This window comes from Synchiropus splendidus, chromosome 8, assembly GCF_027744825.2.
Source record: "Synchiropus splendidus isolate RoL2022-P1 chromosome 8, RoL_Sspl_1.0, whole genome shotgun sequence".
In the NCBI taxonomy this organism is placed as follows: domain Eukaryota; kingdom Metazoa; phylum Chordata; class Actinopteri; order Syngnathiformes; family Callionymidae; genus Synchiropus; species Synchiropus splendidus.
In genome coordinates this window covers 21,768,143-21,787,123 of record NC_071341.1, presented here as the reverse complement: position 1 = coordinate 21,787,123, position 18,981 = coordinate 21,768,143, and the positions used below count along the sequence as shown (strand labels likewise).

At 43.6% G+C, this 18,981-nt stretch overlaps 1 protein-coding gene across 1 annotated transcript; it reads left to right on the top strand.

Annotated features, from left to right (window-relative positions):
- Nucleotides 1-720: 720 nt before the first annotated feature.
- tlcd2 (TLC domain containing 2) lies at nucleotides 721-17,200 on the top strand. Its single transcript, XM_053873367.1, has 4 exons — nucleotides 721-1,255; nucleotides 2,336-2,418; nucleotides 5,910-5,992; nucleotides 16,443-17,200. Exons 1-4 carry the CDS (start codon nucleotides 1,077-1,079, stop codon nucleotides 16,821-16,823), a joined length of 726 nt encoding a protein of 241 aa, XP_053729342.1. The 5' UTR covers nucleotides 721-1,076; the 3' UTR covers nucleotides 16,824-17,200.
- The last annotated feature ends 1,781 nt before the right edge of the window (nucleotides 17,201-18,981 follow it).

Below are 18,981 nucleotides of genomic sequence, written 5' to 3'. Positions count from 1 at the left end.
CCTGACGTCAGCACACGGTAGACTGAATTGTATCCCGTCTATTTATTTACAATACATTATCTTCCACCGGACGGTGGCACTGTTTCGCCATGAACGAGTTTACCCACGCCCTGTTTTGTTTTTTTTACCCACGCCCTGTCGTTCATGAATGAAAGGTCGGAAATGATATCACTGAATGACGTGACCTTCCGTGTAACGGTGGTGTGATTTATATACAGTGATTTTACTGCACACTGATGGAGGAGCGCGTGCCATGTTGCCTTCTCGTGCGTAATTTACAGTTACGCATGTTATTGTTTGATATAATTTGATATATAAAAGCGGTGGTTAATTGAAGATGTATGTAATCTCGGAATATCTGACAGTGGAATATCACCGAATATGCTTAATGGAGACAGTGATTCGTTGATTTTCTGCTCAGAATAAACCTCGATTATCTTATTTCTCTACATCAGTACTGAGGCAAATTATTTGATTTTGGCCGATTTGTGATATTTGTGACATGAATAATTAACGCTATGAAGAGCGTAAAGGCGTATACCGTGGACTGGATTTGTATTTTTTGTTTGGTAAATGAAATTGGTTAGTTACGAAATCCCTTTTCACAGGTGATAAATTCCGAGGGAACGTGAACGCCGCAGCCGCGTGTTGCTGGCCGCGCCTCTTTTATAGTAGGGCGGGGAGACGTTGTTTCTGTTGATGTCAAAAAGTTACACAAGCGGACGATGAGCTGTTACCAGGGCACGCTCGCAACTTTGAGGCTCCTGCGTTCACCGGTCACCCCCACGACTCTTCCCAGCTCTGTGCCCCATACAAAGCCTTCACTAACACCAATCTTCGCGGCGCGTTTTCCACGCTGGAACGACAAGAAGCGGCTGACTTTTCCACACCGGGGCTGTCAACGGAACCCGCAGATTGACGCGCTTGTTCTAGTCGACGGTCTGCAGCTATGACTGGATCCAGCTCGGTGTGTTAAGCTGATTTTTCCGGTCGTCGCCAAGCACCAACGCCGCGCTCGTCTGGGCCACAGTCTCCGCTGCGAATTCCTCCGAAGACACCGAGCAAGACCCTCGGCCATGGAGCTGAGTTCCGTGTGTCTCACCACCGCTGGAGCCTATGTGTTCTTCAGACTGGTCAACAACGGGGTCAGCAAGCTGCCCACCCCCGAGAGCGCGTGCAGGAACGCGTGGAAATGGAGGAACATCTCCACATCCTCCGTGCACAGTCTCGTCACCGCGGTCTGGGCTGTGCTGTGGTGAGTCTCATCAGATCCAAATCTCTCTTCCAGCTCCGAGGTCGCCGTCGCCCTTTCGAGGCTTTTTGAGGCAGCCATCAAGTTGTGTTTGGACAGGACTATTTTTGAACACCTGTGCCACCCTTTTTTGGCGCGCGGACGTTTGGGGTTAGAAAGGGTCTGTGTCAGAAATCATGATGTCAAGCGGGTTATGTATGGATGAACTGTCCTGTAGAAAATGTATTGAAAAATAATAATACAGATCTGGAATTACCACATCATAACTCCTGACATGACCCTCTGTAGCCAATACTGAGTCCCATGTTGGGGGTCCCTGGTGTGCAGTGGTGTGTGTCCCCCAAAAAAGTCCAAAGAACAAAAAAAAAAAAAAATGTGAATGGAGTTTGGTGTGGTCCAATAAAATGAGCTACTTCTACCCCAAAACTGAATATGAGTGATCAGAGAAAAGCTACTGAATACAAAGTGACTCTGCCTCACTCTCTGTTGCCTTGTTCTGTGTGTAATGACTTGTTTGCACATGCGATCATGAAGAAATTGGATTTGATGTGTGTCAAATTTAAAAGCCTTTTAATCCTCTTTGTTTTCAATTATGGATCTGTTTTTTTCCATGGTAATGGTAACTATGAAGGATGCTACACCTGTATGATCATAACAAGAGCGTGAGCAAAACAACTAGGTAAAATGAATGAAATTCAAATACCAATGGTGCACTCACAATAATGAAGCAGTTCAGGTGAATTTGAGCGGCGTGTAAATAACGGTAACTTAAAAAATAACTCATCCACGTATGACATCAATTGTCAAGTATAATCACCTGAAAAGAAAAACTGGTTGTCCAAAATTCAGATTCACCTGAAACTCTTATTTTTATTGACTGGTTAAGACATAAAACTAAAGTCTTAACCATCGTTTTAGATGGTCTTTCTTCATTTAAATTAATATTAAATGTGTATATTTTAGAATTTAAGATGATCAAAGGGTTGGAATAACACGAGGAACAAGTCTGTTTCGGGGACTTGCACTTCCTCTGGGATCACGTCCCTGGAGCTCCTTCATTCATGACCTGCTTTTGTTTTCCAGTTTTTTCCTGCATCCAGAAATGGCAGAAGATTTAATAGAGACTTACTCCGCCTTTTCCCATGCGCTGGTGTCTTTCTCCATCGGTGAGTACCTTATCTCTATTCTCCGCGGTGATGAGTGCTTTTACAGCTCGTGTCCTTGGCCTGTGGTAGTTACGCTAGGGTCTGTTAAGGGAGGTCAAAGTTGCTGCGATGATAACGTATCAAAGTCATCTCAACTTTCAAATGATTTCTGTGAATACCTGTTCCACTGCATGAAGCTTCGCCCAGCAGGAATAGACTAGCTTTGAATGTTTTATGCTGAAGATGGAATGATATTTAGTATATAAAAAACATTGTTTTCATGTCTGAAAGGAAGATGTGGTGTACAGCTTAGTTTGCAGAACCATGACTTAAAGGTGAGGTGTCAGTGTCATGGTTGTAGAGATGCTAATGTTTCGTGTGTATATGTATTTACCCAGCTTGTATCATCTAAGTGTGATTCGAGTGCTTCCTCACATTCTTAAAATAGCAACCTGCTCTGTTTATAGTTATTTTGTTAATCTTCCTAATCCTGCACAGCAGCTCGTGCCACGTGTGTTTTCTTAAACCTAAAATTTATTGAATCCGCGCCTCATTGCATTAGCTGGAGTTGGATTTCCAGGATGTTTGGCATTCCTGCAGGAAGTCCGACCCCAGAAGCTGCCAACAGCGACGGGTGATGCTGGAGAGTGAAGATCAATAGAGGGTATTATGATCAGTCCCAGGCACCAGGCGTAACCCCACGCAGTCATGTCACTAAGAGGCCAGCGTGCGCAACGTCCGCTTCAGATGCCGACATGAACTAGGATGGAGGGACTCCAGGAGACTTCCCGCTCGAATGGTTCGATTCTGAGCCGTGGAAGGTCAGAGAGAGGATTTGCTCCAGCTGCGAGCATCTGCTTTAGGTCTCTGTGATACCACACTGTGAAGCCACTCAGTGACATGCCAGCAGTGATACTCCACTTGTTGAATGGAGTCCTTGTTCCCGTGACACAGACGCTGAACTGATCTGGGCGAAACCAATTCTGTTTTGTTGTCGTGTTGACGGATTCCACTGGAGAACAAAGCTAGATCTAATCCATACAGTTGTACCCCTGCGTCCATACACGCCTGCTAATTCCACAAAAAGATACCCAGAATTCTTTCGGAAAGTCTGAAAAACAAAATGCCAATGTTGAGCTGTTTACATTCCACATGGATCATGTCCGTACAAGGCTACGCCTGGTGAAGCTATCTGGTATCACAAGTTGTCTGGCTGATGACGCGGGTGATTCATTAAAACCATTCATAAGAAGCTAAAAACATTGTGACAGCCATCCATTCGTGGGTGGGTTTTTCCTGCTCCCTAGTCTGAGGCGTTACACGCTAGACGAAGGCTGAAACTTCAGGAGGCACGGTGACTACTTACTTGTCAAAGTAGCCTCTCCCGAAGTGGAGGAGCAGTGGTTCCACTGTGGTCCTCCACCACTCAACACCTCTGACCACGTCCCCGCGATGCAGAGCCACGCTCCTCTCTCATGAACAACACATGAAGATACTTCAACTCTGACTAGGAGTCTTTTTCCCCACCTGTTTTCTACTTAGGTTATCATTAAAATATGAACAAATATGGCACCAAATATGACTAATAACTACACGACGCTTTGCAGACGCATACTGTGAAACCTGATAGGATTTAATATATGAAATTATCTGTCAAGCATTTCCTTCCTCCAATTCGAAACCGCAATACTCAAAACACTCTCACATGTATTTCCTCAAGTTTTTCTCTTACATTACTCTTTGTATAACAGTGAGGTGGGAAGTGCATGAAGCTCTGAGGTGCAGGTAGGACTGACGTGTGACTGAATTATCCCAGAAGATACAAAATCCTGCACGAACGCAGTAAAAATCTGGACGGTTACGTTGCTGGACCATTTGAGCATGGATTGAGCACCAACTCAGAGTGAGCCACAGAAGAAAGCAGGCAGAAAGCAGCTAAAATGAGGGGGAAATCGAGAGTATATATCATATTTTACAGAACTAATATGAGATGATATGACAACCAACTGAAAGGTTAAGTGGAAAGGAACATTTGGAGGGGCAGTGAAGTGCGCGGTACAGGGTTAGCTACAAGTGAACCTGCTCACATACATCACATGCTGACAGAAGTCTCCCTAGCAAGCAACTATATTCTCGCAGGAAAAATGTCGGCTAATGCTGTTGTGTTGCCAGAAATCCACTACATTTTTATGTTTGGTTTTCAGGGGTGTTTGCAGATGACATTGTGATCTGTGGTGAGAGCAGGGAGCAAGTGGAAGATAAGCTAGAGAGGTGGAGGTTTGCCTTAGAAAGGAGAGGAATGAAGGTTAGCCACAGTAAGATGGAATACATGTGTGTGGATGAGAGGGAGCCAAGTGGACAGGTGAAGTTACAGCATGTAGAGATAAAGACGGTGGGGGTTTGAAGTATTGAGGCTCAACTGTCCAGAGCGATGGAGAGTGTGAGGAAGAGGTGAAGAAGCGGGTGCAGGCAGGATGGAATCATTGGAGAAAAGTGTCAGGTGTGATGTGTGACAAAAGGGTGTCGGCAAGGATGGAAGGGAAAGTGTCCAAAAGGGTGGTGAGGCCAGCAATGTTGTATGGTTTGGAAACAGTGGCACTGAGGAAAAGACAGGAGGCAGAGCTGGAGGTAGCAGAGATGAAGATGCTGAGCTTCTCTCTGGGAGTGAGCAGGATGATGATAGGATCAGAGGGACAGCACATGTGCTCAGGTGTTTAGGAGACCAAGTCAGAGAGGCTGGATGGAGATGTACAGAGGAGAGAGAGAGCCAGTACATTGGTAGGAAGATGTTGAGGTTGGAACTGCCAGGCAGAAGGTGGAGAGGAAGGCCACAGAGGAGATTGATGGAGGTGGTGAAGGAGGACATGAGGTCTGTAGGTTTGAGAGAAGAGGAAGCAGAGGACAGGGGGAGAAGGGAGAAGCCGGAAGAAGAAGAAGATTTTCAGGATTTCCGGGAGGTCGTAGTTTTTCATTTGTGAAATATAACAGTCATGTAGGTTGGGATTTACAACCTTCAATATGTCGGTGTTTACATCTGCCTTCCTTCAGTATTCATTCACATAGACGGACCATATCAATTAGCTATTGGAATGAACGAATACATGAAAATAATGGCTCACAGCGCTTGGACCATGGACCTGCCAGCTCACATCAGGAGCCGTCATATCAAGCATAACAGGCCTGATTCCATCGTCCGCTGACGCTGCCCCCCCCCCACTCCACCTTCACGCATCCCCATCCTCAAAGCTTCATTGCTTCCTCCTCCATTTGAAAAGCTGTCACCATGGCTACGGCTGCTGCTGGTGGAGAGGGGCTGCTGGATATGAATAGCCCCTCTCCAAGAAGCGTCTTGGTTGCCATTGCGGTCGCCATGGAAGCAGAGTCTCCCCTGACAAGCCCCATATGCCCAGTGCTGCTGGTGTCAGAACAATATGACGTGGTTGTGTTGAGGGAGCATTTAGCCCCAAATGAAGGCGGCATTAGCCCCGGCTCACATCTCTCTGTTCCCACAGGTTACTTCATCTACGACTTCTTTGACATGCTGTTGAACCAGAAGCTGAGTCAGGCCTGGGAGCTTCTCTTTCATCACATCGTGGTACGTCACTGCTGTACAGTATCTCTCCACTAGACACAAGAAAAACCAGCTCCATACGGTGTTGCTCAGTCTCACCGTGGTACCGTCCGAACCTGAGAGAAGTTAAGCCATAGGACGGACGAAAAACTTGTATTTCTTGTTCAGATACAAAGCACAATCGAGGGAGAAACCTGTGCAATCATTCCAGTTGACAGCAAGCATTTTATCTTCTATTTTGACTAACCAAGCGTGAAAAAAAAGCAAGCTTTTTGCAATTCCGTTGCTGACAATCATACAATGCTGACTCCTAAAAATATGTCCGACCTTTAGCCCAATTTAGATTGATGCTACAATGGAAAATGAATGAAACTTTCTGGTGTAAACAATCACATCCTCCTCTCTGGCGGCGTGACCCAGATCCACGGCTTCTCTCCTTCACTTTCTCTCATCACTTCATCTCGTTGATGATTGAAATGAGATTGGATTTATGTGTTCGGGTGAAGAGTGGCAAGCCAAGTCTGCTGCCTGACTGTTGTTCAGAGGGTTGATTCCATTTCGATTTGATTCTTGAATTATGAAAACTACTTCACTGTGCCACAAAATAAAAACCAAACATGTTTAAATTGCAAAAATACAAATGAGACCATGTTAACCTGATACAACTCTTAAGACTGAAACTGTACTTTCTGTAGTGTTCTGTGTACACAGTGTCAGACGTTATATATATATAAAAATGAAAAGAAAGACAGGATTAGCAACAGTATCTCTCTGCTTACAAAAGAAACCTGTTGTTTGGGTTGTTGTTTTGAAAACCCCTGAATCTAATAAGCCCACATGAGACTCGTACTGCTGCTGCCGCAAGACCTCACTTGATGTCCCTAAACCTATTGACTGACTGAGAACAAGACTTCAAAGCTTAGTGTTCAGGTGAAAATTAACCCGCTCCCCTGACCTCCACCTCCACCTCTTCAGATATCTGTGTTGTTGCCACAGTTCACGTGCATCGACAGGATCTTGAGGAAATAAGTTTGCCTTGTTCTGTCTCAACGCCGAAAACATCTGAGAGCTCCACTATCTGCACATTCTCTTGTGGGTTTGGGGCTCTGAAGGTGACGATGGCTGCTCACTCTTTTTTTTAAAGTTTCCTTTTCCCCCCTCACTTCCTGGAAGCTCATTGAATTGGCACTTTGGCAAGGCAGCTGGGAGCAAAGTGTGGGAGGGATGGGGACTTTTTGTCATTCATACCGCTCAGTGTGCTGCTGAGCCTCCAACGGTTTCTTCTTACTCTCTTGTTTTTCTTGAGTTATTCAAGTTCATTCCTCTTTATGTTTTTTTTTTCTTTCTCCTCTGACCTCCGCTGTCCTTTTGTTTTTGCTCTTGCGGTCTCATCTGTTGGTACGCCAAAAGCTAGAGCCTGGATTACACTCCATTTTATAGCAAAAATGTCAAGGGTCGAGAACTGAACCTAAATGGTTAGGAAGGTGGCAGTTTTGCTAAGTCACAGGTTTTAGCCGGCTCATACCAAGTCTGTGCACCGCACTGCACTGCACAGTCATGGAGGAAGCAGGAGTCCTGTAACCCTAGCTCTGTTGGCAAAAACCATGGTGCCATCTTTTGAGTTTCTGACATCATAAACTGCGACCGTTGTGAGGGGCCATCATGCCAAAAGAACGGCAGCCATGACTATGAAACGTAACAGAAAAAATCTTCAGTAACGTGGATGAAATGAACCATTAATTATTCAGTGGAAGCAAGGATATTTAGAAGTGTGAATATGGCATGAAACCTATTAAAAAAAGTTTCACATGCATCTTATTATACAAATCATAATAAAACTATCGTCCAAACATCTAATTCCAAAATATTTAGAATTTTCTTTTGGCGCATTTTAAGGAATGCTAATTGATAAACGAAAAGAAAAAACAAAAATGTAGTCATGAATGCGTTGTATTTACTGTTGAACCAGTACTGGCTAAAACGGAAACAGGATAAAAAAAATGACGACTTATCAGTAGTATAATTTTTTTTGTCTGACCTCATGCGGGCCACAAAAAACACAGGCAAAGGGCTGCACTTTGCCCTGGTACAGTAATGTAAGTCACCTGGATTAAGTTTGTATTGCCGTTATATGGAATGAATTTGGATCACATGACATGAATGACATTGCATTTAGCCGATTGAGAGGCCCTGGATGAGCCTGAAGAGGTCGCTAGCCAATCCTGGCAGTGTTTCTGCTCAAAGAAGCTTTTACCAGAGGATGGAGTTGAGACTTAACATTCTACTTACAAACTGTATTTTTTGTTGTTGTTGTTGTTAGTTTTGTTCTTTTGACAAAAAACAATTATGCACAACGTAATCACACAGTCTCACATTACGATCGTCCACAATATCAATCATTTTTCCTGTTTAAAAAAAAAAAGCTGATCAATTCAAATGAATCAGATCTACTCTGATTCTGTCTCTGCTGTGCTCCATAGAGTCGCATGAACAAAGTCATTTCATATGAATCGCTTAAGTTTGATTTATCTGCACCTGACATGAATTCGCTCGGCTTGCTTTTACAACTTCCTATTTGTCTTAGAGAAGTGTGTTGGCTCACTCGTATTTTCCCTTTGAACCCTGTTGTGACACAGCGGCCGCAGATGCACAACACATTTGTAAGAGTGATATATCATTTTTCTGCTGTTTAACAAGCTGCTATAGCGCTGTCAGCCGACACACTGGATGGTTAATGATAAACCCGGGATTTGTTTGTCTTCACCCATTCCTCAAATGACTGCATGCGCTGTGATTTTGAGTCGACTTGGGGAAAAATCTGGCTCAAATTTGAAACACCAGAAGCAGCAGTGGCCAATCCTTCACGGAGCAGTGAAGGGAGTCATTCAAGCCCGACAGGTCTCCATCATGGGTCGCTCACGTGGGTTTCAAGTTGTGCTGCATTTCTGCTGTGTTCTATAAATGTCGGTCATTCCTCTCTGGTTAGAGATCATTTTCAGATTCCATTTGCCTCGGCCCCTCAATAAATCAAGGTCAGCGCATTCTTCCTCTTCAAGATTTCTGTGCTGCGATGATACCTTTTTACCTTCCGCCCGGAAATTCACTCATTGTCTGTGACTGTTCAGTGTTTTGTTTTCATAAATAACCCCACTGACATTGTGATTAAACCCATTTATTTCATGGGTTAAAATACTTAAAACAATTCAATTGTTGGAAGTTTTGAAAAAAAAAAATGCTTTTTTTCTTTCTTTTATATCTGTGAGGTTTTTATAGCAGTTTTTGAAAGTTGCTTTGTGATGTGGTCCAGTGGAAACAAATGATTGAGAGGAAGGTGGGAGGACGGTACGAGAACAGAGACGACGAGGTGAAACCAGACCACTTCAAGTATTTGGGCTGAGTCATCCAGAGTAATGGACAGAGATTAAGGGAGTTGACGTGGGCAGGGTGTAACATGGGTTCTGTGACAGGTCTAGCAGAGAGAGTGAAAGGGAGGCTTGTAAACAAAAGCCGACTAAAATGTGAATCCATGCTGGTGTTAGTGTGGGGTGTTTTTTCAGACAGTTCAGACAGTCGCTCACATATTCAAATGACTGTGATGGTGCTCAGATATTTGCCAAAACTGGAAGACTTGAAAATCTAACCCCGGTTCTGTTTCCACTCGGTTCCACTCGAGTTCCGTGTTCAATAGGCTTTCGATCCCCACAAATACAGTGTTTTCCCCCAGCGTTCCTGAGTAAATACGACGATACGGACATGCTTCTCCATGTGGACAGTGGATCCAGATATTTTTGAAAACGCCTCGGCTCTCTCCCTGAAAGTCGTCACCTCACTGCAATGCCAGCGAACACGAGAGCAACGTCTCATTCTGCTTATAGTTAATATTAACAGGAAATTTTTTATCCTCAAACCAAGAAACTAAGAAGAACTTACAGAACTGACATGGCTTTATTTGTACTCCAGCGGCGCTGATGTTGGACACACCAGTTTCACACGCTGTGTGGTCCTCTTATTTGTCGCCAGAGCATTGCAGCGCCTCTACAGTCCTGGCATATGCACTACATTGTTTCAATTGGTTTCCACTGACTGCGTGTGGACAGCAGAAAGGGCTTCTTTTTTTTCCACTGGCACGGACACGGTTGGGGAAGGAAAATGTGCAGCTCCGCGTGGATGTAGCCTGAGTAGCTGGAGGACAACAGTTGATTGACAATGGTGTACAAACAGAGCGATCGGGTTCTTCATCCATCATGAGTTTCTAATCCAAACAGCGTGTCGTCACAGAGAAGGAAAGACGTTTCATCATCCGTTTATTCAGAAGCTTTACTAGGTGGAAAACTCATGTAATCTGTTGGCTCAACAGCCCAGGGCTTTTCCAAGGAATATCCAGTTCAGCCAGCGTCTGGTAAACTGACTTCCACTCAGGTCCTACTGGAACTTTCTTTTTTTTGGAGACGTGTCTCTGTGAGTGTATTTTAAACATGCAGAAGCTTAAGCCTAGCACACGTTAGATTTAGTAAATATGTGCAGTTATTGTGGATGTAAGAGCCAGAGAAAATGCACAAATAAAAAATGAATGTATGCATGAATAAATGAGGGGAAAAATCATTTAAAATCTAATGACCTTCTTGAATGGAATGTGAGCTGTTGTGGAAATTATTGTGGGTTTTCATTCAGATAGTTTTGCTGATAAAACCAACTTTTCACAAGTATTCATCTGCAGTGAGTAGCTGAATGGTGGTCAGTCTGAGTGATGAGCTGTGGTCATCCCATTTATGTTCCTCTGTTAGTGCTTTGTCCTCATTCAACCCTTCCTCTTGCTCCTGTTCCGTGCTTCCTGTGTGAAGTGATCCGTCGTCTCGATTCGTTTCAAACTCCACTGATGCTTTTTGGCCGGATTTTCTTGCGTCTCTGTGTGTGTTTGAAATCTCTAGCGTGGGGATCCCCTCGGGTCGCCCCTGTTTGGAGTCCAGACCTGATGAGAGACATCTGGCCTCCACCAGTGACACACATTCACGGTGCTCTGTGAGCGTGGGCCTCTGCATATGTGTGCGCCCCCTCCAAATATTTCTCCTCCATATATCACACATGCTTGCCTTGTTCTCTACCCACGAACCCCTGTATCGCCTCGGAACATCTTCCCCATCCCCCTCCGTCCACCCACTCGCTGCAGCGTGGCTTCAGACCAATAAGAGCATCTGCGTCTCGACTATTGTTGCTTGTTTTTACGGCTTTCTCTCCCTGATGATTTCAGAAACGTGGAGGAATTTCAAGTCTAATATTTTTCCAGCTCAGAAATATTTCACAATAACTGAAAGAAGAAAAGCAGATAACGTTTAAATCTGAGAATGCGGTTGGTTTTTGTTTTGCCGATACATTTAGACAAAGGGTATCTACTTAAGTTTCTTAGTTAAGTTTTTTTTTTTATGTCGTTTTCTTCTTTACTTGAAAAAATGAAGGATGTCCTTGGTTTTCTCATGCATTTATACAGACAGAAATGGTAGAAACGCGATTAGACTAGAAAGTCTCAGTTGTGAAGCTCTGCTAAACTACGAAACATTAACTGTTAGAAATGCACCGTAGATTTTGTATTTGCTTAAGATTCATCCTACAAATCATCGTCTTCTTCTAGAGCGTGGCGCGACTGACACACCTCGCAGCTACGTCTCAGGGCTGTCAAACAAGGTGGAGTAATTATTCGCTCTCCTCCGTACCACACCCTTTGGCTCGGAACCATAGAAGCAAAAAAAAAGAAAAATAGAGGATTGCATGGTCTGGCAACACGCCAGCGTCTATCACAGGTGTTGGGTGTGCACGCTCAAGAGAGAGCACAGACCGTCTGTCAGAAATGTTCTGATCTCAGTTGCCATTTATTTTTATTTTTGTAGGAGACTCATTTATCTTTTATTCATCTTATCTCAGTCTTTGAAATTGTTAGGTTTCTTTTATATTATGTTGCGCCTTGAAATGTGAAATGTGCAGGTAAAAGGTTTTTAAAATTAGTGATTTTAAAGTTTTTGGAAGTGTAAAAAAAGTGTGTTTTATGTGTGTAAACGTAAATATGTATTTGATTTGTGATGCTGAATGGGAGTGCCTCTCTCTTCTCTTGAGGTGTCGCCAACAGGTGTAGCTCCATTCACACCCTGTGGCGAAATACCTCAAGGAACTGCCGTAGGAGTCAACCGGTTTTTAAATGGAGCATAACAGTTACATTGTGATCCGAAAATGGCTTGTAAATCACTCTGTGGACTAGCATGTCGGACTTGTTCTACCTGACTTATAGTGTCTGCTCTACTGTTTATTTATTTATGGCTACACTGTAGCATTGAGAGTAGCATTAGCTAAGTGCTATATTATATTATATTGCATTATGCGACTATAAAACTTTATCACGCCGCGTGCTAACAGACATGCTAATGTAGCGGCACCCCTAGTCTTCAGGAGCGAGAGACTGTCTCTGCTAATGTCCGTGTTATGATGAAGCAACTAAATTTATAACATTAATGTGCCTCAGAATGGAAGAGAGCACTTCCCTGTTTTTCTCAGTTTGGTATCACACTTTTTCCATTTGCTCAAAACACAATTTCCAAATTTGTTCCAACTGATCATGTCTGGTGTCATCCGGTAAATTTCTGGCCTGATGCGTCTCGCAGGAAGTCATGACCCGCTGTCAGCAGAGATTAGCTCGAGACTCGTGATGGTTGCTATGATGACGACTCATTCTCAACTGCCGTGTCTGAGAGACGCAGACGCCGCTCAAGCACATGGGCGGAGGAAGAAGCCGCGGCCTAACCTTCACAGTGAAAGGCGCAGGTAGATAAATAGGCATTCCTGAGAAGGATGAGGTCCAATTTAGAGATTAGAGATTTTTTTTTGTTTGTGTCTTCATGAGCTGAGTCCTTATGGAAGTGGTGGTTTCTCAATTACGGTGCAAGACAGGCTGTTCTCATGGAGACTGACCTTTATCACCAGCTTGACAACACCCTTCTTTGCTATTTTTATATGTGTATTCAAAATCTTTCAACACAAACATTGTCAATTGTAGCAAACGGGCTGCACTGGTTTTGTATTTGACTGTCTCTACGCCTCGTCATCGCCTGAGTAACTGGTTTGACTCAAGAAGTCACCCTTCACCTGAGGGCTTTTCTCAGCATGAAGTTTCTGATAGGGATTTTTTTTGGGTCACAAGTACGCTGGCTATATTTTTTTATGGAGTTGTCTCTACCTTTACAAAAGCATTGTTTTTTTTTAGTGTCTTTCACTCGTAACTCCTGAAGAGGAAACGGAGGACTTGCTCTGGACACTTAAGTGATTAGAGCTGAAATCCTGTGACCATCTGGCAAGGCACTTGGCACAATGGTAATTTCATTTGTTCAGACACAGAATTGGAAGATTACATTTCTGCTCACGTAAACAGTTTTTTTTTTTTCATTTTGGAATTGATGCTATCTTTTTGACCTGAGAGATGCAAATTGTTTCTTTAGTTGGTGCAGTGCAGCTGACTTCACCATCATCTTCACCTTTGCATGCTCTGTCATTGACTGCTGTGCTGTCCAGGGTGTCCCTGCCCCTCAGGAGAAATAGCCAGTTATAAGTCCAGGCCTTGTTTCTGTCGAAATAAGTGGCAGAAAAAGCCCCTAGAACTTTCAATGAGGGTGTATTTCTGATCAGCAGTACAAGATATGGATTTTTCTTTGGCTTTAAAGCCTTCTCCTTTCATGTTGTCCTCACGAACGCTTGTGTTTCTGATGTTTCTCTTTTGACAGGGACCAACCGAGGTCCCTCACCGGCGTGTAGGGAGCATTTAATGGAGCCCAGTGGGAGGAATCCTGTGTCACAAACACCACTCCAGCCTTGTTTTCAAACACATAAAGCAAACATTATGCAAAAGCCGTTTTCTGCAAAAGTCCAGTGTGAGCAATGTCACACCTCTGCTCATCAGTGGGACGGAGGTTAATAACGCTGAGCTTTCTAGTTCAGTTGTGTTGTTGTCGAGCAGAAGCCGGCGCTGGCAGAGGGATTAGTATGAATGCCGGGGTTAAGGGGTTCCGGCAGGGATGCGGGATCTGGCTTGGTGGCCCCTCTCTTTTTTTGTACGAGGGTAAAAGGCCTCATCCAGGTTCATGGAGTAGAACGGCTCAGCCCGGCGTCGTGTCATGGCGCAGCCGAGTTTGCCAGAGTTCAATGACTTCAATGAAATGGCCCCTTGTTGACCTGCAGCGTGCCCCTTTCAGCGCCGTGTTTCTGTGAATGACTTTTTCACTACATAAATAACCTCTTTCTACTGGCTTTTTTTTATCTCATCATACTCTGTGCACACGGGTTTGTTTGACCTAAATCTGCAGTACTGGGTGGAAATGTAATGTAGTTCGGGACGCAGGAAGGAGGAGGTGATGAGGGTTGTGCTCTTATTTTAGCGAGTGAAGGTCCTGCCCCGTTCAGGTGTGGTGGGGAAGCGAAGGGCAGGTCCAACACCAGTGGAACGCGAGTGACACGGTGACCTGCCCACACGCCTGTGTTCTGTCAACAGCCTTTTGTGCCGCTGACGGCTGAGCTCACTCTCGCCATTCTGGTTGTGTTGGTTGAACAAAGCGGCTGATGCCACCAGGGAAACTGTTGATCATCATTTTCATTGTCCCAAAAAAAAATAAATGAGTGAGTGTTGGAAACAAGACGGTGGATACCGGTTGCTAGGAGTCTTTTCTTATCATTTTCAATCCGACAAACGATAAAACTAATCACAAGTTGTGCATCATGTGAAGTGTCTCTTCAAGACGTTCAGTTGTGGACTTTGTTCACAGTGTTAGGTGTTGTCTCACGAGTGACAGCGGGTCACGTGACTGGAGGCGACATCCTGTGACCTGACACGTGAAGGCACAAGATTCCCCTCGGCGTCATTCACATTTATTCACATTAACATCTAGTCCCATGACCTGCTGTGGACCAGGACCGGACTTTTTTTTTTCTGTTTGACTTGTATCTTCACTTCAAGACTGTGTGACTGAGGGGTGGCGCTTCTCTGTTTTGAGAAGAAACATGGTGCTGTTGCTTGTTTCGTCACATCAAAGAGCAGCTTTTTGTTTTAGCGTTCAACACACGCGCCCAGAATAACACGCAGGTTCAGCGAAGCGTCAGAGAAAACGACACGCGACACTTGAAACGTGTCATGATATTAAGCTAAAAGAAAATGGTTTAAAACAAAATAAAAGTCCAAGTTGGGAAGAAAAGTGTTTATGTCATGGAAGCATTTAATAAACGCCATGGTAGTAAATACTTTATGTTACTTAAGTCGTGTTATTGTTCACGCTTTTATGTCCTATAGAAGCGCGCCACTCAACATTTTCGCTCTCGAACTCTGAGCTATGCTGCCTCCTCGTGGTCAACCAGTGTTACTTAACTGCGCGTCGTAAACCGTGACCTGCAGGAAAACATGGCCTGAGATGACGTGAACTTTTTTTATACTTAGAATACTGGGAATGGGAGTTGTATCATTAATGACGCACTTACTAACTTAGTCTGTCCAAAGCGCAGTGACAGATGTGAAGCTAGTTACCTGCTACATGACAGTAACTGAAGGGTTGGACTTTGTTATATGTTTTTTTTTTGTTTTTTTTTTTATTTTACTGATTTTTTTTTACTAGTGAACTAAAAAAAATGTACTTGTGCTACTAGTAACCCTTATATGCTAATAAATGGGCCAGGAAAAGCGTTTTTTTTCTTGCGCTCTAGTGTGACACTCGGTGATACAAGTGAAGCAATACTGTCTACTAGTTGACAATAATACTAGCAGACTATTAAAACAATCACTAGCACATTTTTAAGCTTTACCACTAATACTACTGACAAACCATTTCATGTTTCCTCATAGTTCCAGTACAACAACAATAAAAGTTAACAAGTAGTCAAGTTTTTGGTCAGTTTTTGGTTTACTAGCACTACTAGTAAACCGACCCATACACTCGTAGCACTAGTATGCCTAATACAAATGGAGGGACGGGATATTGCCAAATCACACTCTCTGATTGGTTGGTATTAGTGATGGGCCATTGAGGCTTCATGAAACAGTGTCCTTATTTCCACCAGATGGCGCTCTCTGCTCTAAAATCTTTGGATTTGAACAACCATTTCAATGAAACTTCACCTCATTTTTAAACCAACAGCGCCACCTACTGAGCCCTAAAAATAAGGACACTGTTTGATGAAGCCTCATCGGTCCATCAATTATTTATATATAGTTTATATAAATTCACTTTTCCTGGCCCATTTTTAGCATATAAGGGTTACTAGTGGCACATGTGTGAGTTTTTTTAGTTCACTAAAATGATCACATTGTGACCTTGTGATCTGAGATTTTGTTTACTCTGAGTTACAGTCACACCTTGGTATTTTTTACTCTGTGTTTAAATGTTAATAAAGTGGGAATCATTAGGAGAGAAGAGCAGTCAGATCAGCTTCTGACTTTTTTTTTCCTTCTGTTCAGGTCATCACCTGTTTTGGCCTCTCGGTGGTCTCCGGCCGCTACGTTGGCTTTGCCGTGGTGGCGCTCTTGGTGGAGATCAACTCCGTCTTCCTCCACCTGAGGCAGATGCTGCGAATGGCCAACCTGGCCGCCGGGACTCCGTACCGGGTCAACAGCATCGTGAACCTGGGCACCTACGTGGTGTTCCGCATCAACACTCTGGCCTGGATGACCCGCTGGCTGGTGCTGAACCGCGACAAGGTGCCGCTCATGGCCTACACCCTGGGCAGCGTGGGCATGGCCATCATGACCGCCATGAACATCGTCCTCTTCTGCCGGCTGCTCCGGAGCGACTTCCTGAAGAGCAGCACCCGAGAGGCCAAGAAAGACAAGGAGATGTAAGACACTGCCGCTGCCACCTCAGCTGACGTGATCAGCGCAGTCACAGATGAAGGATTTCTATGTAACAGAATCATGAGGAAATTGGCGAGCTTGAGCTCGGGGTGGCTTCGCTCGCTCCGTGCATGTGTCTATACACACACTATTGTAAAATACAGGGTTGATGTAAACCGTAAAAAAATCCAGAAGTCGAGTCACCAAATGTCCTCAAGCTAAAACCACCTGCTACCTCACAATCTTCTTTGTTTACCTTTCTCTTTTCCAAACAATATCGACCGCAGTAAACAGACATTTCTGTGACCTGATGAAGACAAGCACGCGCTGATAGTCAAGTGCCAAGTTCTCTCTCTCTCTCTCTCTCTCTCTCTCTCTCTCTCTCACATCATTGATCCCCCAAAATGTCAGATCACTGACCCCTGCCCCGCTGCACGGGTCCCATTTGTATCCAGGACTTAGTTTTTCTGACTCCCCAACTTGCAGCAAATTTAAAGAATGAGCTCGTCTTTCTGGAATGACTTACAAATGTTTTCAGGCTTCTGCTCTCACTTATTTAACTAAAAATCCTCAATATTAAAGAGCATGTCAGCTGTGTTTGGGACTAATAAGAAGCCCGCTTAATACACAGAACGGCTTTAACACTGTAAATACACCTACATAGCATATTTAAAATAACCGGAACATTTTGCGTAAAAAGCTGTTAAGTTTGCAGAAAGGCCTTTTGGGGACAGGCAGTTGTAATTCCTCTTTAGTCCAGCAGGGCGCAGCACACTCCACACAGAGCACCACCTCAGTGACTTGAACAACACAACTGCCTTGGTTTTTCTGCACCAAATAGGGTGAAAATGCTTCGTTTTAATGTCAAAATTCTGGAATGAACGTTCGAATACTGCAGACTTTGACTTACAGCAATATTCACTAATCACTGCGAACCTTATCGTCGCACGTTTGTCAAGTTTTGTGTCCTTTGTTGTGGATATATTTTATTTCGGGGTTAATATTGTGTGTTATTATATGTTTGTAATTTATTCTTGCAAACAATGTGGATTAAATATTAATAATTTTCCTTTGTATTATACGTTGATTGGGTGAAGCGTTTGTGCCACGGTTGATGTCCCAGCATCTAAAATCACACCACGGTATCACAGTGAAGTTAAAAAAAAAAACACTGCCTTTAAAAGACAACACTGTATGAAGTTTATTGTTGTTTTTCTTGTCTATTGTGCCTTTCCTTAGTTGTTGTGCATCAGTATGTAGTCCTTCCTGGACTTTTTCAGGCAGCAGTTGTGGTGAAAACAACTGGTAAGAATTGAAGATGGTGTGGTTTAGTGAAGTGGATTCAGTTAAGAAGTGTCCTCAGAAGAAACAGCAGCTCTTTGTGCTTTACATTCATTTGCTGCCTCTAAGTGTCTTAATGAGAAATACATGAATGTTCTACCGACAGATTTATTTGATTGACCGATGCTTTTCATTATTCCTGAACCAAACTGCCTTATTTTAATAAGTGGTGGCTCAGCGATGGCCGTACGAATCCAGTCAATAAAGTTCACAACAGTTCACCCAGGACTTTCACTACGAGACCAAGTGTTGGGGGACGGTGATCCTTCCCATCAAAGCAGTCCACGGCTCACTAACTTCGCTCTTGATTCTGTGCATACTGTACATAACATCTTATTTTTACATGTTTTACATGTCAGTTTTGTAATTAAACGACAGTTTATATGTTTATAAAATAATGTGTTTAACATGGAAATAAAATTCATCAATCCAAATGGGGTTTTTTGTGCATTGTGTTGTCAAACCCACGGCCCGAGGACTGAAATTTGACTGGCCTGACAGTTTTACGTGGCCTGCAAAACAATAACAATAATACTCAAAAAATTAAATCACCTACGATGGATGTTGATATCATGACCCTGCTTAATAATTATATGGATTATTCACCTTGTGACTCAATGTTTGAAATTTTGGCACCAAGCAGTTACTGAGTTAGAAACTTCTGGTTCAGATGCAGAATTTTCTCACTTAAGTGATGTTCACTTATGCAGTAGGTCCTTGATGTGACAAACTTTGTTTAATTCCAACTTGGCCAAGGCGCTTAAACCACAATTTTGGACATCAGAAACACAAAAAATATATATATAGAATGCAAGAATGTGTACCT

Coding starts and splice junctions, on each gene's coding strand:
- tlcd2 (XM_053873367.1), top strand. CDS start 1,077: ATGGAGCTGAGTTCCGTGTGTCTCACCACCGCTGGAGCCTATGTGTTC. Junction 1,256..2,335: donor GCGGTCTGGGCTGTGCTGTG/GTGAGTCTCATC, acceptor TTTGTTTTCCAG/TTTTTTCCTGCATCCAGAAA. Junction 2,419..5,909: donor GCTGGTGTCTTTCTCCATCG/GTGAGTACCTTA, acceptor CTGTTCCCACAG/GTTACTTCATCTACGACTTC.